Below are 23440 nucleotides of genomic sequence, written 5' to 3'. Positions count from 1 at the left end.
GCTTTCTAGTTAACTACTCATTTGACATAGCATAACACAGTATCTGAACTCTGTACAGAAGTCACTTAAAGCCTAGATACAATTCATTGTATCAGGATGCAGTTAATTATGCAAACCCAAACTACACAAAATGTTTTCTTACTTGTATTTGAGAAGCATGCAAGTCCATGGTAATGATGTGATCAGCTCCAGATACAGATAACATATTTGCAACAAGCTTGGCAGAAATAGGGGCTCGGCTCTGAAATCAAAAGTGTATGCATTAATACCAGCTAAACTTATAGAAGACAGTTTTTTCCTAATGTTAATAAAACTAGGTTAATAAAACCTCTTGGGCACAGCCATCAGCAGCGTGTCTGGTTGCAGAGAGTATGTTGACCTTGTTGAGAGGTTTACTTACCTTGGCAGAGAAATTCATGTGAAGTCAGTAGATGGATTGGGAGAGCATGGGGGGTCATGACGTCACTGGAAAGGGGTGTGTGGTGCTCCTGATATCTGTGCAAAAGGACGAAGGTCCAAGTCTTTAGAGTCCTGATGCTTCCTGTCTTGCTATATGGTTGTGAGACATGGACACTATTCAGTGACCTGAGATGAAGACTGGACTCCTTTGGTACTGTGTCTCTCCGGAAAATCCTTGGGTATCGTTGGTTTGACTTTGTGTCGAATGAGCGGTTGCTCATGGAGTCCCAAATGAGGCACATTACCTGCATTGTGAGGGAGTGTCAGTTACAGCACTACGGCCATGTGGTGCGTTTCCCAGAGGGTGATCCGGCTCAAAAGATCCTCATTGTTGGGGACCCAAGTGGCTGGACAAGGCCAAGGGGTTGCCCACGTAACACCTGGCTGCGGCAGATGGAGGGTTATTTCCGGAGGGTAGCACTGGACTGTGTGTGTGCCTGGGGAGTTACCAACTGGGATCCCAAGTTGTTTTGCCGGGTAGTGGGTGCGGCAACGCACTGTACCAGTGCATGCTCCCCAACTTCACTTGACTTAATAAAACTAGGTCCCTCCTAATCAGTAGTGTAAACTGTTGTGTGACTTACAAATACCTTATTACGTGTCCATCAGATCCAAATCAGTGAAAACTGCTTTGCAAACAAATGAGGTGCATTATAAAAAATAAGCTCTCTGTTAACAAGGATTAAAAAGACATTTTCAAGAAATATTGAAAAATAAGAATATTAAATAATGTTCTCAAATAAGGTTAATACTATATGTGGAATGTTTACTATTTGCTCACAGAGAACATAGTGTACACATTTAATTCAAAACTGAATTCCCAAGAAGTTTTACAGAAAACTCAACATTTTATTTAATAATGGACAACACCCTCACCCCCACCTTGTCCTTCTTATCCTGTCGAGCATATGGAAAACAAGGGATGACAGCAGTTACACGGGAAGCAGATGCAATTTTACAAGCGTTGATCATAATCAAAAGCTCCATCAAGTTATCGTTGATCTCACCACAACCACTCTGAACAATGTAGACATCTTCCCCACGCACACTTTCGCCGATTTCAACACTGGGAGGAGAAAACAAAAAAAATATAAACACAATGCATTTAAGATGTATTTCTATTACATAAGACTCTTAACTTATTTTGCTACATTTCAGGGTCAGAGGTAATTGCGAGTACTAATGTTTACAACATAAATACAATAGCAATATCATACATTTAAAATTGTGGGATGGTGGAACATCTGCCAGAAGCACCTGGCTAAACTGAGAATTCAAACCTGGACTGAGTGTCAGTCACTTGGAGGACACTTTCACATAAACACTTCCACACTTAGGCTGCTAATGATTAGCAAAACTTGTAATATAACCATCAAGCACTGACCCAGTTTTGTACAAAGGAGGTGCAATAGCACATTAGATAGTGTCTCACAAATCCTGGGAGCAGAGTTCTAACATAACACCAGCTATACTGTGGAAATGGAAGGTTGTTAAAGATTTTCTCCAGGCCTTTTGACATTTCGTTTTTAGCTTTCATACACTAGTGTGAAGAGGATCAATGCAGACTAATTAAAACAAAAATAAAAACAAACAAAATTACACTTGCTTAATGATTAAAAAAGTCAAGCAGTGATCGACTCAAGTTCTTCACATGAAGAACTTTATTTCAAGCAGTATATCAGATCCGTCTATGAAAAATTATTTCTTATAAAGTTATGGCTATTAGAAGTGTAAACAGGCAACTTTCTGAATGAGTTTGCCATTATACATAACTATGACTCTGGTTTAATTTTATCCAATCCAAAATAAGACTTAATATATAAATTTATTAATCAACCTTCCTTAATTGAGTATTAAAATAAAAACAAAAATCGGGAGTGGTCTCCTCTAGACTTTCTTATATACTCAGATATGGGAATGGATATTTGAGGAGTCAACCACAAGACAATGATTTTATTTTTATGTACATTAACACTAGAATTACCAGAGCCTACGAATACACTCGAAGATCCGGCCCAACTTAAATCCATTCGCACCTCTCCGTCAGTGTCTTTTGTCCTGTAAATGTGCCAATAAAGACAAGCAGCCTACTATTCCATCCCCCCACAGCAGCAGAACGTGCACAAAATTCTCCCAGCTCATGCCTTGATTGATTATCTGGGAGTGAAGTGCTGGAGTTTTAGAGTGGAAATAATAGATCGCTATTTAGAACACATGCATTTGCGCTGCTCTTATTGTGATTATACAGTACTCAAACACATTTCATTTGTGTCTGTAACAGACGGTGTACATGTATAGTACTTGTGAAACTTACCGTTTCATTTTCACTTTTATTCTCTCAGTCACGCTCAAAGAGCTACGTACATCAAATGATTGTAATATACAGTATCTTAGTGATTTGTGTGTAGATAGCAACTTTCATTTTCTTACACTAAATATTTACTTAAAATGAGAAGCAAGAGTTACAGGACACAAAAGGCATGGCACATGGAAGGGCCAAAAACTTCATATGGAAAACAGAAATGCATGCAGTTGCAGTAACTGAAGATGGTCAAAAACTTGAGGACCTTGACACATCATGGTCCTAGCCAGAGTCTTTTTGCCTTAATTTCACTTAAAATGATTTCTAGATAACGTAAACCGACATTGGCTTTTTTCACATTACTTAAAGCTAAAAAAGACATTTATTGGGACTGTGTGTGTGTGTGTGTGCGCGCTTTTTAAATAAAAATGACAATTCTACACAGTCACTGGTGCTTTTTCTAACTAGTGCAGCAAAAAGCAAGCAATCTTTTTGAGGACTGCAAATCACCTCACATAGCCATGTGAAGAGCAGAGAATCTATCCATTGTGGTTCTTGGTGCCAACACTACACTATAGAGGCTCCTTCAGAGAATGAATTAGCTTAAGTAAATAGAAAGCATTTACACTCCATTAATGTGCTTCTCTATAGTGCACATAAAGTGTGTTGCATCGTGCAAGCATGTAGCATGCTGCATAATGTGACACATAATCATGCCTTTCCCCTTATCTGAAGAGATGTGGTATGATGTACCTGAACCTGACCCACCAAATGATCAGCCAAATCAGACAGCATTACAACTTCATTTGAATGTAATCATCAGAATGTAAAAACAGGTACAGTACTCAGATGCAGCATTTTATATTTTTAACCAATTAATTCAATTTGTGGTCAATATCACATAGTATTATTCCTTAGTTCATTGGTCAAGTCTCTTACAGCATCCACTATTGCAATTTGTGACTTCAGAATAGCATCCATCAGCACAGAGCCAGATGGTCACCCAGCGGTTTCCAATGCAGAGGTGTGTGCACAGCTAGCACCTGAAGATGTGCTGGGCACAGCAGCAACATCATTGCCTCAACACGGGGGTCAGCTTTTGTAATATTGTCTGAAACAGAATAAGACTGTGGGATGTGACTCGTCTTTGGTACCTGACCACTTTTTTTTTTTTTTTTGTAATTTTGGCACTTGAACTTTGAGTGTCTATACCACACTATCACTCCAACAACTTCCTTTTGTTGCTTATACACCACGGCTTAAACCAACAAATATTACATTTTTCCTTGCCTCTTCTTCACATTGGCTGAAACTCTTTTCCCACATGCTTTTGCCATTGCCCGTTAACAAAACACTGAACAGAAGAGTCTATTTATATTGATTTGCATATTCAAATATGCTAAATTCAGGGAAGAGTTGGAGTGGGGCTGTAGGCGAATGCGTTAAATTTCATGTTCATTGAGATTTATAAAGGGAAGGTGTGCGTAACTATGCATACACACAGTTTTAAGCATCTGGATTTTTTTGTGCATATACATATTTCCAGTTTTGCTATGTTTTAGTGTGAATTCAACACATGTTAATGTGACTATATAGAAAGACCGGGTCATCCCATATATCTGTACATAAACTATTGCACATTATTGTCTATTGGTTTTAAGTATTTGGGCTGAAATCTGTGATGTGCCAAATAAGGATAAAAGTTACAGATAGCAGTCTATATAAGCTACTACAATCTTGCGCACAAGAATGAAGTTAACTCAATGTATACTTTCATATATGTACACTTTAACACATGTATAGAAGCATCATAGCTGTCAGTTTAAACTAGTGCTGGGCAGTATACCGGCTCATACCGAAAACCGTTTTTTATTTTTGTTATGATATGGATTTTTCTTATACAGCAACACCGGTTTAAATTGCCCAAATAACGTTCAAAATGTGCATAGCGGGAAACCGTTCAAGGGGGGACCTTTTTCACTGCTACATCGCTAAATATGCATTCAACAGAGTACATGTGATAGTGTAGGTATTGTGCGGTGAAAATGGACAGAGAACATTCTGAATCTGAAGCTGTACCTGACGATAAAGTTGAACATAATGATACAGAAGAACTTTTGCCGAAAAAAACGGAGTCACGTCCATTGTCTGGAGATAGGTTTAAAATTTCGGATGTGGACCATTATGTTCAAATGTGTGAATACTGTTTCTATACTACTGGATAATAATAAAACAAGTACAACTTGGCTTGCATTATCTTTCAATACAGTGTAGAGTACCTAGGTACTGTGTAATAGTGTGACGACATGTTGACTTTATTCTCTCCGTTTAAGTCAAGATTGAAGTCGACATGTTGACTTTGTTCTACTTTAATGACAAATTATGAGAATATTGTTACTAAACTTCATTGTAAAATGAATATTTAATTTACTAGATTTTCTCAAACCCCATCATAAGTTATATAGCACAGTAAATGCTTTGTGTCAAGTGTTCCCCGAGCCATGTAAAAGTGGTACGTGCTTCTTAAACTGACTTCCTCTTGTACTGAAGAGGCGCCGGCAGCGATCACCGCACAGAATACATTCACTTCATGATATTCCTGCTCCCTGGACATTTAGAATGCTAAGATAAATACTTGATATAAGTTTCATGATGAAATGCATTAAAGCATGTATTAATCATGTGGGGGCATGGAGGTTGCACTGCTGCCTCGCATAAAGGGGGTCTCAGGTGTACCCTGCCTTGAATCTGTATGTTTTTCTGGTGGGTTTACTCTGCATGCTTCAGTTTCCTTTCAAAGTCATGTAGGATGTGGGGTTTTGTTATGCTATATTGACCTTAGTGTATGTGTTGCTTGTATTCACCCAGCAATGTGCTGGCGTTCAGGATTTGCTCCTGCCTCACACACAGTGCTTGCTGGGATGGGTGCAAACCTGAATGGATGGCAAAACTAAACAAGTATAACAAAGGATTTTTTTTTAAAGTTCTGAACACTCCGTGGGCTAAGTTTATGACCAGTTTTAATTTCACAAAGACGTTTATCGTGTGGTGATTGGTTAGATGAAGAAAGAAGAAAAGGATAGGAGCGGAGGGTTTGGTATGTCAGACAGACAGCACACATACAATAAAGAAAGCCCGCTCAGAAGAACATCCATTGAATTCTGTGTTCGTGTCTCCGACCACCAGATCAAAAACCCAACATTTACACAATATGTAAGTTAAACCTGTGCGATACCCATTCATACACTCAGTTTTTTGGAGCCTCATCACATCTGCCATTAAGTTCTCTACACTGAACATACACCTGGGGACCCCTTACTGCGAGGAAGCAGCACTACCACCACACTACTGTGCATGTTTAATACATGCTTTAATGCATTTCATCCTGAAAATGATATCAAGTATATATCTTAGCATGCTAAATTTTCAGAAAGCAGGAATATCAAAGTGAATGGATTCTGTGCGGTGATCGCATCCGGCGCCTCCTCTTAGTGTGGAGGAAGTCAGTTTAAGAAGCGTAGTGATTAACAACTGGGTCGGGAAACGCAACACAAAACATTTAATGTGCTACATTAACTTATGACAGGGTTTGGGAAAATCTAGTAAATTAAACATTAATTTTAGGATGAAGTTTAGTTTACGACATTCTACTTTAAATTATAAAATAAACTATGAGAATAAAGTGGAAATGTTGACTTTAATCTCGAGATAAGCGTCAAAATTAAAGTGGAAATGTCAAGAATAAAGTCAACATGTCGACTTTATTCTTGGCATATAGTTTGTTTTTTTTTCTTCCATGCTCGTATTTTTTTTCTTCACCGTGGCCCTAATACAATTCCATAGGGCTATACCACAAATAGCATTATAAATGCAAGTTGCAGTTTTATTATTTATGTATATAGCTTAGCTTGAAGCAAGGTCCATATTAATTCAATTTCCCTAAATGATGGTTCAGTTGGTAAAGATGTCATCACCAATTTACACCTGTTTTATTTTATTTTTATTTGGTGAAAACTGTGTAATGCACCTGGGCTTGAATTTTTGAAATAATAGTATTATTACTGGAAGTTGCACTATTTATTTTATTGTTATTATTTATTTGTTTAAATATTATGCAGTTTAATGATTGTAAAGTTGTTTAAAAAGTCATTTTGACGTGTCAGTGGACAGATATTGTTAACATTAACAGAAAGTGCAGTTGGTTTACAAAAAATATTTACTATTTATTTCTTTTCTAAGACATGGTCAGTGCAATACAACTTTTGAGAAGCAACTCTAAATATTTTACGAAGTCTAAATGCCTCTTTGGATGGTTGAAAATATGTTGTCAAAATTATAGTTTAAGTTGTTTGCAAAATGTCTTCAATAAAAAGGTTCTATATTTTGACTGCATCTGTAATGCAATGCGATTCCTTCTCTTCAATAGTGCCACCCCCTTGAAACCTATCATTTTATGGGGCCATGCAAACTTGTATTAATACTTCTGTGCACATTAAAATTTTTTTTGTACAATGCTCATGACAGTGGAATAGGTTACTCTTAGCCAGTCTACTGCAGTAATTGCTGTGGAAAATGTGGTTTACATCCACAAAAAATACCGTTGAATACCGTGAAACTGGGATAATTTAGAAAAATACCGTGACACAGAATTTTGGTCATACCATCCAGTACAAGTTTAAACCCAAACATTCTGAACAGAGTATAATGAGATCGACTTTAATTTGGTGCTCAAATAAGAGTCTGTGCCAACCGTGCATCAAAAAAGTAGATGCTCTGGAATTTTCACGTGTCCTCTGTTATGGCTCTGTGTTCTTGCTCTCTCCCCATGCATTTTTTTCCTTTTTTAAGTTTGGAAGCATTTTGCTGATCTCAAAACACAGATGTGACAGTTGCAAAAATCTAAATGGGAAGACTGAATTAGCAAATGATTGCAACTTCATGCAGTTGTGTGATTTTTTATGTAATTAGGCTTGCTTTGAGGATATAGGAGATGTTTTAATATTTTGAGAGTTCACAGAGGAGTCCATCTGTGGTAACAAAAAACAACTTTACTTAAATTTAAACAAGATGATGAAAACAAAAGCATTTTAAAACTAAAAAAAAAACAAACACACAGACAGTTGCTACAGCAAGATTTTTTTCCCCAGGAAACAGAATCAAAGAATTTCAAATGTATGTAATGAATCAGTAGCATTACATTTTTTCTATCCTTACCACATTCCAGTTTTTCCCTCTAATAATTCTTGTTATTTTACCCTGAATTATCTATTTCTGTAGTATAATGTAGAACTTTTTCAGGGGTGTTATTTCTTTCTCTGTTAAAAACAGTATACAGTATATAAAGTATCTATCTAAACTCTAGGCAGAGTACAGACTGGTTGTTTAAGCTTTGACTAAAATCTGTTACAATTAGCAATTTACGCACCATGTACCAAGGTTCATTGAAAAATACATTTTATTAAAACTTCAGTTTATCTATGCACAGTTTTATAGGCCCATGTAAGAAACCATTCATTTTATTTTGTCCTATTTCATTATCTTTTATTTACAAAACACATTCATGTTGGAGACTAAATGAAAATTCTGCCTACAAACCCTAACATCACCTGGTTTGCTGACAACACAACACACTTGAGAAATTCTATATATGAACCTACAGATCTTCAAAGGCATGCACTTCTACAAAAAAGGTGCAAAATGTTGCCCAATCAAACAGTACCACATAGTGTTAAGAACACCACTTAAGTCCCCACAAGAAGAAATCACCTTCGATTTCAGCATACTTCATCATCACCTGCCAAGCACATCTGCTTCAATACTAGCTTTGAAAGCACAACACAAAATGAGACTTAACACTACTTACTCACTTTATATTTAAAAATATATACAATATAGTTTGTTTTTTAAACTGCATTCAACCTAAACTGACTATCAGCTTAAAGATTTAATCATCACTCACAGTCACATTATACAGTAGAATTAACATGCGTATTATGACAAACCAGGACCAGTACAACATACAAAGTAGAATTGCCTACAACTAAATAAAATGGGAGATATGTTCCTGCCTGGCAACATTGTCAATAAAAAAGGGAAGCAAATTTTAGCTATAAATATTATAATAATTCAGTATGTGTGTTTGACTTGTATCCTTATTAAAATCCCACTGCAGTAATATCTCAATTCCATTTTTACCAGCAAAAGCAAACGATTCGCTTTACTCCAGCAGTAACATTCAATGGAAACTAATCAATCTTATCCTGTACATTTACCTTTACCTGATTTGTACAAATATACCCTGCAGATAAAGAATGGCAACAGGCATGTCAGATTTCCTTTTAAGTCTAGCAGAAGAGAGATTTTAAAACACAGAAAACTTCACTCTTTAGCACAATGTGCCTGTATGCACTAGTAAGCCCCTTTAAACTCTTGGTTATTTTTCCCCCAGAATGCAGGATTAGTGTTAAATCCAGTTACAGTAATCAAGGATTAGAGATGTTACAAAAACAGTAATTTGGTACTAAAGTTGTGAAAATCTTACGATTCAAGCTTATTTTTTAACAGTATCGCTAGTATCAATTAAACATACAGAGAACATGCAAACTCCATATAGACACTAACAATGTTAGCAATCAAACTTGAACTCATGACAGTATGTAATAGTAATAATAATAAATCATTTTACTTCTATAGCACATTTTGATTGTGCAAAGTGTTTCACAAATAGTCAAAAGGAATACAACAAAAATAAAAGAAATGTTGATACTAATAAGGCAGGATAACAAACTAGTATCTAACATTAATAAAAATTTGAAAGTCAAAGATTTGAATTAGATAAAGAAACAAGGCAGAAAAAAAAGAACTCCATGAACAAATAAACACAATTTTTGAACACTTACTACTAATATAAATGTTGATGTTACAATCACCTACAACAATAAGGAACAACGAATATGGCAAGAGTGGACTTGGACATTATCAGCTTGACAGCTAAACACAATAGAGTAAGTCCCCTGCACACGAATGAATCAAATCATGGAATTAACGTATAAACAGATTTTAGATTTAAAACGGAAATGTACAGCACTTAGAGACTGAAGGGGTGACTGTTACAAAACTTCCCAATAAATTACACGATTGAATGGTCTGTACTTCTGTCATTCAGATATTTTTTGATTTGCTATTTTTCAAGCAAACACAATTCTTTGCAGAAATTCAGTTGTACCTCTGTCTGTTTGTGTGCTTTTCTAAGTTTTGCCAGCATACCATAGATTGACATGACGATACTTGCAGCGACCACATCAAATCTAAAACCCATCTCAAGAACAAGGAGAAATTAAGATGAAAGTGTTCCACTTCAGGTAACAATAGAGGAAACAATAAAATCACCAGATGCAAGTCAGAGATACTGCTCAAAAAAAATTAAGATGTGTCCTTTCTTTATTAAGCATTGTAAACAAGGAGGAGCGCAACCAGAAAATGAGCAGTCTTCGTCAAACTCATTTGTCCCATGTGTTTGAACAACATATGGATGCTGTTGTTCGAAAGGATTGTTTGTGGCAATAAAATTTATGTTGTAGTTGATGAAACCACTGATAGCCAAGACCACATAGTTCTCAACATAGTGATAGGTGAGTAATCTTGGTTGTATGGTTATTCTTTTATGTAAGCAGTTCTAAATTGTAAATTAAATTATATTTAACCGGTATTAAGTCTTTCCCGTAGAAAAATTTTATTAGTCAACGCCCCGTGTTGTTAACGGGTTTCCTTTTTAAAATTATCAACGATGTTTTTGAATTTAATAAATGTTTTGCTTCGCGGGGACAAGGCACGCAAGGTCCACATTTGACTCTTCCATTATAAACTCGGCAGCTACAAACCTGTGCAGAAGAGCAGGCTTCTCCTCAGATGCAACAAGCTCTTAAAAGCAGGTCATTCTTTTTTTTCCCTATTTAATTCCCGGGTTTAGCATCTTGCAGATTGCTTTTGCTTTGTAATTAATTATTTTAAGATGTGCAGTAGATGATGGTACAGATGTAATGATGTAGGTTTTCAATCTGCAAACATTTAAAGAATCATTAGAAATAGCTTACATAATTACAATTACAGGTACTGAAGACCAGTACTTTTTGGCAGATGTTATCTTTATGGAGAGCTACAACTTTTCCACAGGCAGCACTTCAGTCCCTTCACAACAACCAGCTCAATCTTAATAACATTTTAGTAGTGGTTACAAACAATGCATCATACTGTCTGAAAGCATTCCAGGAAGTTTTAAAAGGGGTTATGCCTTACAGTGTACATTTAACCTGTTTGGGCCATGTCATCACTTTGGTGGGAGAGACCTGCCAGCACTATAAATACTTTACAGATTGCATCACTAGTGATATGGGTAAAGTCTCCCTTCTTCAAGAAGCCTGGCAGGAACCCCCGAGGCAGGAAACACCAGGTGGAATAGCTGGTTCGAATCAGTAGGGTACCTCACTGAACATATTCACCTGTACAAAAAGGGCCCCTACCTGTTGAATGGAACTGCAAAATAATGGTCACTTGCGCTAGTGTGCCATTTCATTATTGTTTATTTTGTTGTAGTTATTGCTACTTATGGCAAATTCAAATAAAAATCTAAACCAAGGAAAATTAAAAATGGTTAAAACCAAAAATAAAAAAAAAATTAAAACGGATTCCATAGGACTCTATTGATGCCCGGTAGATGTCTACAGTGAAGATTCATAAGTCAATGATGAGTGGGAAGGTTTTGGTATTTGTTCTCAGCTCTAGGTGGGAGAGCTGAATGATGGATGAAAAGATCAATGAAATCCACTGATGCAGACACTAGCAACAAGGGGTACTTGCACATGAACACAAATCAATACTCGGTCACAGACAAAATTTACAACTGTGTGGTTTAAATATACCAGGAAATGCATGCTCTCATGTATATTACGCACAAAGACTAGTGTGGTGAAGATTAAAATTACAATTAAAATTAAAGTTACTAAAACTAGTGAGGTTTTAAATTTTCCAACTTTTGATTAGTTCTAGTCTTCAGGCAATTTAAGTTTTTTCTAAGTTATTAAAACATTTTTTTTTTTAATTAACAAAATATTTAAATTTTACTTTTACTTAAGGGAAATAAAGACAGGTATCGGGTGTGGACAAATCAGTACCCAGGACACACTGGACTACCAAACTACACTGAACTACCAAACTACTGATTCGCAAAGCCCAACTGACTACCAGATGTTTTGTATCTTTGTTTCATGAAAAAAATTTTCTAATCAAAAACTGGGTGGAAAAAAAAAATCCAATTCCTCAAGTACAATCTTAACTTGGATTTTACTTTTAAACAAAGCTGTTTTTAGCACACCAGTCTATTGTTTATACTAACAGTGTGCAGCCTGCACAGACACAATGCAAAGCAAGCAAGCAGTCAGAAAGTCCCAAAATGCAATAATATTGTAGCATGCACCATCGATCAATGCACTGATATTCTTCTAGAGAGTGGGTGACAGTGTTTGGTCAATGTCGCATACCTAACAGCACAGGAAGTGAGACTCTTCTGATGGAAGGGGGGTTGTGCTGATGGTTACTGGCTTTAAGATGAGGGGAAAAAAAATTGACAATCTAATGATAATTAAAGAACTTGGGCCCAATTTGGAAGAGTTTGCTTTTAGTCGGGCTGTGAGAAAGTGGAAATGAGGAAGAGGATGGGGAAATACTAAGGACAAAGTGAGGTCTATAGTTCTGTTCAACTTTACAACAAGTTACCACTGAGAAAGAGACAGAAGATAACAAAACAAAGGCTATATATTTGTGATTTGAGGGGTTGTGAGGATACATGTGAAAAAATATTTTAAGGGCAGCTATATTGTGCTACATCTTTTTTTTTTTTCCCTTTTCAGTTTATTTAGGTCCTTCTCAACATCTAAAGCCACCAAACCCTGCATGAGCTACACTTGAGGGAATTCCCCTGCTTTTAATGAATTCCAAGTCTTGTGAAAGTGTCATTTTGTTTCTGACTTGCTGTCATTAACTCAAACCTGGAATCCCCAACTGTTTAATGCTAAAACCTTCTTATTAATGAAAAAGGAAAAAACATTAGATTTTATTATAATGCTTTAAAAATCCCCTATTAAAAGAGATTCATCAGCTAAAAGGCTGTGTTCTACAATTAGTCTCAGCCTTAAGTAGCTGCTGGTTCAACACAATACATAACACAATGAGGTGCAATACAAAATATACAGGCAAAATTTACTAGAAAAGTTTTGCATCTGTAAAGGAGAAAAAAGTAGATGGATTGTGCAGACCTGGACTTGTTTCTGTGATAATCACAATTTTCCAGGCAAGTTCACAGGTGTTGATTGGCTTTTTATTCTGACATATAAAAACCCAGAATCATTAATCAAGTTCAAATATATGAAAATAATTATTTTTAATTTGAATATTCAAACCTTATTTTTATGGTTAAATTTGACACAACTAATTCTAGTATGCTTTAACTATACATATGGTACTTGAGGATTGTTGCGATTTTTTAATTTTTAAATTTTAGTGCTTATTTATTGCATAGAATTTCCCATCTAACACCTGCAGACTGCTTAACATCTTTAAGTCAGCAGGCAGACTCCAAACAAATTTCTGAAAATTATAATTTGTGCACTTTTTTGTACTGCAAGGAGGAAACAAATAACAATAGGAAGACTTAATTTCAAAGAAAAATAGATAACCCACCTGCCAATATTATATGCTACTGGAAAATTAATAATCAATTTAGAACCTGACTCATAATTGATAAGTTACATAAAAAGTCCTATTTCAGACATTTTTTTAATTATTAAACTGCCTTTTGAGACATTATTCTTAGTAAAGCATTATTTAGAGCAAAAGTTCCCAAAGTGGTTGATATGGACTCCCTGGGGTCGATAGTTTAAATAAAAAAATGTGGGGGTCGACAACAGCAAAAATAGACCCCCTTACTGCTGTTATTTGTTTGTTACTTCAAAACATCTATGATTCCAATAGGTGCCTAATTAAGAAGTAAAATAATTCAAAAACACTTTTTGATAAAAACACATTACATACCAAACTTGTGAACGAAAAGGTAAAATGTGTCATTAAAAGAGTCACAAGTAAGAATGCATGAAAATTTCATGTAGCACAAACATGTCTGTGCATTGTGTTATCAAAAGTATAAAAGCAGGTGCAGACATGAAAAACCGTTGCATGTGACTAGGGGGTCGACAGTTTTAAAAGTTTTTGGTAAAGAGGTCTGCGGGCGAAAAAAGTTTGGGAACTCTTGATTTAGAGGCAACAATGGAGAAAAAAACTAAACTGCCTACAGCAAAGCTTTTTCCTTGTAAACTATCAATGAACCCTTTAAAGTAGATACATACACTGGAATTGAGCTTATAAAACAACCTGCTGAACCGTTTAAGTTCAAGTTGGGCCTGCGAAAGTATAAGAGCAGGTATGTGGATAGGTCCTGTCCAATGTTGTTGTGTGCCCTGAACTCATGTGTTGCAACATGGTATTGGATTAGGTGTGTTTGAGAATGTTGTGAAATACAGAAACAAATTTACAGTTTAATGTTAATTTAATGTTATTTATCAGTAACTAACTTAATGCACTTATCATTACATCTTATTATGTTTGCATGTAGACCTAATATTGAAAACTAAACTTAACAGGACATAAAACCTAAGCAAACCATTAGCATTCAAACACAAAAAACATCTACATTACACCGATAAGCCCCAATATTGAAATCGTTTGCCCAATATTGTATAGGTCCCCTTCTACCACCATAACAGCTCTGACATGTTCAGGAATGGACTGTGCAAGACCTTTAAAGATGTCCTTTAGTAGCCAATGCCAAGCCAAGAGCAACACATCCTGTAAGTCCTGTAAGGTGTGAGGTGGGGCTTCCATGGATCTGACTCTTTCTCCACTTGTCTTCTTTACATAGTACATCCTGCTGCCCTCTCTTCCCTATGTAAACAACACACACCACATCCACATGATCAAAAGGAAATTGCGATGCATCAGACTAGGCCACGTTCTTCTATTGCTCCATAGTGAGGTGCTGATGCTCATGGGCCAATTGCAGGTGCCTTCAGTTCTCATAGGGGTCACTATGGGCACTCTGACTAGTCTGTGGTGATACAGCAATGCACTGTGTGCTCCGACAACTATCTTTCTCTCGCGGCCCAGAAGTTTTTCAGCATATGTGTTGCAGCAGCTCTTCTGTGGAATCAAACCAGATGGTCTAGCATTTGCTCCCCACGCACATTATAAACTTTGGTGTACATGACCCTGTTGCTAGTTCACTGCTTTTCCTCCCTTTGACAACACTTGGTTGGTACAAACCACTGTTTACAAGTAATTGCTCTCAAGACCTGCACTTCTGGAGATGCCCTGAAAAAAGTCACCTAGACATCACAATTTTGCCTTGTCAAAGTCTCTCAGATACTTATGCTTGCCCATTTTCATGCTTCCAACAAACACATCACCTACAAAAACTAAACTGATTACTTGCTGCCTAATACATTTCACCCCTTGATAGATGCCACTGTAACAAGATACTCAATGTTATTCACTTCACCTGTCAGTTGTTTCAATGTTTTTTTGATTGGTGAATAATATAACATGTAAAAACTTTAATGAGCAGCACAGTAAGGTGTCCACAGGCATTTAAGCATTCATCAACTTTCTTCCACATTTATCCAGTTCAGGGTTATGCCAACAAATAGAAATATGGAGTGTTGGGATTTCACAAGTATAAAGAGAGCTTACACAAACACATGGAGAACATGCAAGTTCTACATAGGCAGTGTCTAAACCTGGAGCTGTAAGGCAGTTTTGCTAAGCACTGTAACACTTTTAAGTCACCAATATCCTATTTCCAAATTATTCTGCATTTAAATTATGCTGCATACTATTTTCCCCTGTTGACCCAAACTGTAATTTAAAGAATTGTGAAATTACCTACGTAAATGATACAGACTAAATTAAGCTGCAGCAAACAGATGGATCAGGGCACCCTTTAGCTTCAGAACAGCTTTAATCCTAATTAAATACTGTCATAGAAGTACTGGATTGTTTCTAACCACATACTGCATCATCCTCCAGGAATTAAAACCTCCTGCTATTTGACACATAGAAATTGGCTTTGTACTCTGCAATGTAGAAATTCCCATAAAGGTACAAAAGAATAATGTTTGCATATGGTGATTGGTGAAGCCATTGAAGACATTCAAGTTCATCCAAGTGTTTCTAAAACCACTTTGTATTGGGAACATTGCTCCTGGAAGAAGGTAGTATCATGAAGGACAGTGTTTGTAGCATAAGGTGCACTTGTTCTTTTAAAACAGCCTCATCTTTGACCATTACAAAGTAATGTTCAGCTACCATCACACAACTTATACCCTTATCATGAATTTCCTACAATATTGTGTTGGCAGTAGGATGTGCTGAAGGTATCCTTTGATTTCTTTAAATGTAAATTTGTCCGTCTGTTGGAAATAGGATGAAAAATTACTCGTACCATATTTCTTTTACCCCAATGCTTTGAGGTACAGGTTTTGTGTCAGTATTAGATACAAGTGGTTTCTAAATGGCATGAGAGAAGCTCACAAATACCTGGTGCAGGATCCACATGTTTGCATTTTATTTGACCAATGCTCCTACAATAAGAGTAAAAATTGTTTAGCCAATTGGAAACTCTATTAGCTGCCTTCTCTTCTCATTCCTATTTTATAGTAAATGTACGGCCAATGGGGAAATAACAGAAGTGAGATTATCTCTGTGACTTTATTTGTAATTAAACTTTTTATTATTTGGAGCTTCCATTACATTAACATAAAAGAGGTAGACATAGTAATGCATCTAACTGACCAAACTATTAATATAATAAAAGCATAAATGTGCGAGTGTCTGTGTGCCCACCCAATTGCTGTCTGTCATTACAAAAGACATTTTATGCAATAAAATGCAATGCATTTGTCATTCCAATGGATGGTGCATCACAAACATTAACACTGCTTTTCTGAATCCCATACCAAATGGCATATAACAAAGAGACATATGTATTGCATGGTTCACTGAAAGCGTTAACAGGAGGTCTACTTTGATTGTTTACATTTCTACCAGTCAAAAGTTGAAAAGAATAAGCTTCCATGGAAGATACAAAAAATGGCATGCATCATACAGAACTACAGGAAAAGACAATTTTAAAAGTAGAGCACTTCAGAGACAAACCATCAACAATTTATTTTGAAGTACATTGTGAGTTGTCTATAAAGGTGCAACTACCCAGGTACTCCAGCACTTCAAACATTTGCACATCATTGATAACATTGAGCAGTTAGTCTCGTGTGTGTAGGTTTTTGCTAAATTTGTTATGTTAGATTTGACTGGGAGGGAAAAGGAAAGAAAGGGAAAAAAAAAAACAAAAACACTGGGTCAAAAACTGCTTTGCATTTCAATACAAAAGTCGCCTGCAGGATGACCCACACTTTCTCTTTACTCTTAACAATTCGTTACCATTATCCTTTTGTTGAAAAGAAGCTTCAACTGCTCTATCAACACAAAGAAAACACAATTGGTGTACATCTCCACAAACACCAAGGGAAAACCTCTTAAGAAACAACCCTTCATACACACACACACACAAAAGTACGATTAATCTATAACGCGCAAAAAGGCACACCACGGTTAAAGGTTACAAAGTAGGCAAAGGCTTAAACGAACTCCATGCATCTAAATATCTGAATTCCTGGCTTCGTTCCGCAGCCTAACACGGCATGAAAGGTGCAAAGGCAACACTAATAGGAGCGCCTTGTCGTTTTAAACACGCCGAAAAGTATTGTTGCAGGTTTTCGGACAACAAGCAAACTATAACGTAAATCTCGACACCGTGGTCGCAGTCGGTCAAAAATAACGCGGCAACGTAACACATACGCACACATAGATCTCGTTACAAAACAACTTATCACGCATCTTTGCTTATTGTATTATTTTAAGAAACCGGTAAAGGAACTTTTGTTGAGAATGGTCTTGCTTGTATATTTACGTAAACAAAGCATGAACGTGTACACTGAGAACATAACAGAATGAATCCGACCTCGATAATCTCATTCTTTCTATGTTTGCATCATAGACAGACGAAGAAGTAAAGAAGGATCGAAACTGCCGTAAATCGTTGCGACGAGTCCGGCCTTCAGACACCACCTCACAGACGTCATAGGTAGCGTGCTACGCACTTTACTTAAACGCTGCCTATAATTTCAGAGTACCAGCTAAATACAAAGACAAGACGGGGACTAAGAAAGGAGTGCCAAATTCGAGGCATCTAGTCGTTTTATCATTACCAGTAAACTGAGCCGTTGTAAAACACGCTGCAGTCACCGGAGCCGCCATGACAGTTGCAGTACCAGCAAATGTTTGCGAGATGACGAGTACGATTAGAACTACAATTACCAGAGTCATCCAAGACATGCGGATTCCGGGGAATTCGAGTACAGTATCTGGACGGTTTCTCAACGCTAAATACTATCTTACTGAACCAAAAAAATCCTGCCAGGCAAGTTACTTTGATTGCATATCACTTTACTTTCCTAATCCTGCAAAACATGCACATAAAAAAACTGTACATACAAAAGTACGATTCATGTACAGATAAGTTATCTGAATAAATCATATAAAGACTTACCATGTCTCCTGATTGCTGAATTTTTTGGTTACCACCTTTCCGAGTTCCAGCCCCAGACGGTCAGCGATTTTCTGTGAAAGATCCTGATGAGAACTACCGCTGAATATCTTAATATTTGGCATTGTTGAGCGTTCCAGCGCGTAAATGTGCAGAACTTTATGAAGATTAAAATCAAAGAGAAGCTTCACAGTTTTAAAGAAAATAGTAAACAATAAAATTTAGAAAAAGAAAAAAAATGCGTTTTTAATTAATTGATGTCGGCGTCGCCCGCGTGACAGCCTAACCACAAAAGTGCTGCACCACCATCTTGACAACCGCGCGCCCAAACCGACAGCGACCTTTTTTTTCTCTCCGCCCAAATTGATGACGTATGGCACAGCACCCTTATTGTCCCGCCCATAAACAATGCTCGTCCTGTGGCTGCCTTTTGGGAGAAAATAGTCAATTTTCATAGGTAAACTCCCTTGTCAATTAAATAGGTAAACAAATTGCTATTACGCCGCCATCATCAAATCGAGTAGTGTAAATCGCAAGCCTGTCGAAGTTAACCTATATTTGTGTTCACAGCTATTGTTTTTGCTCTTAAATTAACAACCTTTTTATTATTTTAAATATTTTTAAATGACTAGTAATTACAAAAATCACTAAATCCTTCCATTAGTCTTCTAGTAAAAGGGAGTACCGGTCAGGTCATTGTATAATAAATACTTTTATTTTCTAAGTTTTTCATGAAAACTGCGTTACTAGCCAAATTGTTTTATATCGCCTTGCTCTTGAAGAGTATTATTAAGAAAACGAAGCTATTTGCAATTGTATTTCTTGATTTGCTCGTGAAAGAAATTGATTTTTAATTATTGTACAATATGTCAACTATGCAAATGCGTCTGCATAATTTATAGACGCAAAAAGCTTTGAGTGGTATTTGTAATCGCATGGAAAACACATTTACTGTGTTCCTTAGCACCTGTTGTTAACCTGGATGGCTACACAATAGCAAGTTCATGTTGAGTAAGAATTTTAAACTTTTAATAATGTTTCTTAAATGAGACTAAAAACTGAATCCAAGTATTTGGTAGAAAACGTGAGAACTAATAAAATTTTTGCATTCACATTTTGATTTTTGTTTTAGTATTTTATTCAATCCAGATGTTTTAAACTTGATTTCTTTCGTTTTTTAGTGATTGTTCTTAGATACAATTTGGAATAATTATGTATATTTTCTCTTTTATTATTGTTTAAAATAAATGTGTTGACTATTTTATTGTCATTTTTTATGCATATGTTCTGGATTTAGACTTTTTCTTTGCCAGTGTCGTTAGAATGTTAGCTTTCCCCAAGTTTACAATTTTGACATGGTGAAATAGCTTGTGTAGCCCTACATTCCATAAAGCTATGTTGTTGAACTCCTGTAAGACTAACCTGGTGGTCATTCAGGATCAAAGAGTCCTGTGGGTTCGTTTCCATTGTGTCCTAGCACTATCATGTAGAAGTTCAAGTTTATCACCATGGTATAGAGTATATGTTGTCAAGATGTTTAAGAAATATTGACTGCTGCTCAAAGCAGTATAGAGAATAATGAAAAAATCTATAAGATACAAATATACAAGAGTATAAAACTTAGGTAATTATGAACAATGCTCCACATCCTTTCTCTTACACATTATCGTTAAGTAATTTCAGTCAGTTGAATATTCAGCAGACGTGTGTGTCATGCTATTGGCACTCCCTTAGGCCACTGGTAATAAGCCCTTATAATGCATCACTGTGACTGTGTCTATTTTTTAACTTTAGCTAAGAACTTGATTTTCCTTTTAGTTATTCTGGTATGCATTTCAGAGGGTGTTTGTTATAATATTTATTTATTTATTGAGCATCTGTAAAAAGATGTTTCCCTGTTAAAGTGCTATCTATCTATCTATCTATCTATCTATCTATCTATCTATCTATCTATCTATCTATCTATCTATCTATCTATCTATCTATCTAAACAATGTAAAGCTTTTATGAAACCTAATTAGGATATAGCGGGTTGGATAATGGATGGATTAACAGTATCTCCATTCAGCACACAAAGTGTTTGTGCATGTAGGGCCACCATGCACTCTGTTGGTTGCTTGAGAAATTCTAACAGTCAATAATTTAAAACACTAGAAAAAATGAAAATATTCATAGCATCAGCTATGTTGAGATGTGTTATGTCCAACATTTTGGGCGATCATTTAAAGAATCAATTTGCCTACCAAGGCCTGCATGGGTGAGTTACTGTCAATTTCATTGCTGAACAGGCTATTAAACTGACATGTCTTAGTCAAGGACATGCTAGCAAGATTAGCTGCACAGTCATTCCATGTCAAATCAACCAATGGCCCATGCACCTCAGACTCAATAAATTGTGGAAAAATTACCAGGTGTTCCCATATTAGTCCGGATACACCCCATACATGCTTTATGATGTAAGATCAATACGGCCAGTTTACGGAGGGGAGGGGTGTGTGTCGATTTTATCCGGCCTCATTTTTTCATCAAATTTCACCATAGGTTAAGCACTAAACCACTGAGCAGGCTCAGACTTTGCACCCTGGTACATTAATTGTTATAGTGTGTGATGAAATTAAAACGCTGGTCTAGATGATCCTGCATGGTCAAAGAAGCCCCTTGAAATTGACCAAAATTTTATTTTAGTTTTCGGCTTAGCTATGTTTAGGCCTCAGAAACACATATTTGTAACCAACACAGACTTTTGTTTTTTATTCCTTATTCAGATAACTATGTAGGCTTTCTGAAAATGCAATAAACAGAAAAGTAATATCAGGGTTTGAACAGCATATGGGAATATGCAGTTACTTTTTAAAATATTTTTCATTTATTCTACATTTTCCATTCTTTCTCAAAACACAAGCCTTACTTTTCTTATGCAAATCTTTCATTTTATTTTCCATCCTAAACATTGGCTGAATGTGCCAAGTGTCAGTAATGGTAATCATTTAGTTTTCAATCAGTAAGTTATCAAAAATGTCAAACATTTTTCATATCAAATGACAACGTCCTATATCATGTTACTGAACAGAGAATGCGATTGTCCATGGCCAAAAGAGTCCCTGGTATTAGAGAATACCACTTTTACATTCCTAGAGAAGATGGCAAACTCAAAGTCAGCCAGGTGTCTGGTGAAGACAATCGGTGGACCGTCCAGATATTCACCACTGAAGCTGCAGTTGAGATCCTGCCCTCTTATGATCACACTCCTGGTGGATCAGATGCATCCCTCACTTTAGACCAGTGTCCTATTGGAGGCTATGTTGGGTGTATGTATGATGAAAAATGTTGGATTGGTGTAATTTGTGACAAGAGTGAAGTGTAATCGGACATCCTGATATGTTTCTTGCATCCAAACTATCCTGCACAGGCTTTCCATTGGCCACCTAGAGGCAATATTTGTTGTGCGCCATTACAGTATGTCATTACTCTGCTTAGTGCACCTACAATGGTCATTTGGAGGCAGTACCATCTTGATCTCAAAGATAAAGATGCCCTACACTCTGCACTTCGATTGAAACAGAAATGAAATGGGTCACATTCCTGCTGTTGCAATACCAATAAGTTAATAGTAATAGTTAATAATAACTAATGTTGTACTTAATGATAATTCAAGCAGCTGCTGTTCATGTGTTGTGCTAAATGTACCTTTCATGATTTATTATTTTCCATTAATCCAATACCCAACTTTGGAATGAAGAACTTTGTGATTATCATTACAGACAAATGGTGAATTTAACCCAAGTTTAGAATGGAAAATAAAAAACGAAAAATTGACATAAGAAAAGTAAAACTTGTTTTTTGCGAAAGAAGGGACCATGTAGGATACAGGGAAAATAATTAAAAAATGTCTGGACATTCCCACAGTGTATTAATCTGGTCTGAAAATTACATCCAAATTGATTTTTTCATATTTGAGAGGTCTGCTGGTCAAGCCCTGGTGCAGTTTTTTGTTTGTTTATAACATTTTAAAAAGCCCTGTGTAAGTATCTAAACATGGAAAAAAAAATCAGTAGGCTGTATCAGTTAGAAATGTGCTTTCTAAAAGCCTACACATGGCAAAACCAAAGACACAAAATATTTTTTTCCTCATTTGGGAAAGTCTGTTCTTACCATTTTTCCCCGAAAATAAGCCCTAGCATGATTTTCAGGCTGCTCTGTAATATAAGCCCTACCCCAAAAATAAGCTGAAGTCAAGATCGTCAGCTGAAAAGTAAGGCGCCTAAGGCCAGGTTTATACTTCACGTGATGCAACACGTGTGCCCGTAACATCCATTAAATTCCACTCTACCATACGGGCCTGATTGGTGGATTGCTGCAGAGATGGTTGTCCTTCTGGAAGGTTCTCCTCTCCCCACAGACGACCTCTGGAGCTCTGACAGAGTGACCATCTGGTTCTTGGTCACCTCCCTGACTAAGGCCCTTCTCCCCCGATTGTTCAATTTAGATGGCTGGCCAGCTCTAGGAAGAGTCTTAGTGGTTTCGAACTTCTTCCACTTACGGATGATGGAGGCCACTGTGCTCATTGGGACCTTCAAAGCAGAAGAAATTTTTCTGTAACCTTCCCCAGATTTGTGCCTTGAGACAATCCTGTCTCGGAGGCCTACAGACAATTCTTTTGAGTTCATGCTTGGTTTGTGCTCTGACATGAACTGAAGGAGATGGGAGGGGATAGCGTCAACTGGACATATAGGGGGATGATTGGAGAGGAGGTCGGAAAGGTCAGTGACAAAGTGGAGAGAATGGTGGGTGATGTTTAGAAGGAGGCATATTAAAAAATACACACATAACACAAGGATGCAAGAAAGCAATTGATGCTTAGCTAAATCTATCTGAGCCCTTAACTATCTCCTTAACCTTTCAGCCATCCCGGTGTCAGTCCATTGTTTGTAGAGTGCTTCTGAAAGCCTGGGACAGGAGGGTCTTTTGGA

General features: G+C 36.6%; 1 protein-coding gene across 3 annotated transcripts in view; it reads right to left on the bottom strand.

The window, feature by feature from the left end:
* Positions 1–18828, bottom strand: part of LOC120537154 (ribose-phosphate pyrophosphokinase 1) — a 29262-nt gene extending 10434 nt beyond the window's left edge. The window contains exons 1-3 of one of the 3 annotated variants that reach the window (XM_039765876.1): positions 18474–18828; positions 1336–1525; positions 143–241 (exon numbers count right to left, since the gene is read on the bottom strand). In XM_039765876.1, the coding sequence (XP_039621810.1) occupies positions 143–241; positions 1336–1525; positions 18474–18595 (411 nt within the window). In that variant the 5' untranslated portion in view covers positions 18596–18828. Of the gene's footprint in view, positions 1–142; positions 242–1335; positions 1526–18132; positions 18201–18473 lie in introns of those variants that run through there. The other 2 variants (XM_039765877.1, XM_039765878.1) reach the window with 2 other exon arrangements.
* Between the last annotated feature and the right edge of the window lie 4612 nt (positions 18829–23440).

The sequence above is a fragment of the Polypterus senegalus genome, chromosome 10 (assembly GCF_016835505.1).
Source record: "Polypterus senegalus isolate Bchr_013 chromosome 10, ASM1683550v1, whole genome shotgun sequence".
In the NCBI taxonomy this organism is placed as follows: domain Eukaryota; kingdom Metazoa; phylum Chordata; class Cladistia; order Polypteriformes; family Polypteridae; genus Polypterus; species Polypterus senegalus.
Note: the sequence above shows the minus strand (reverse complement) of the source record. Positions and strands in the feature narration are given on the sequence as shown.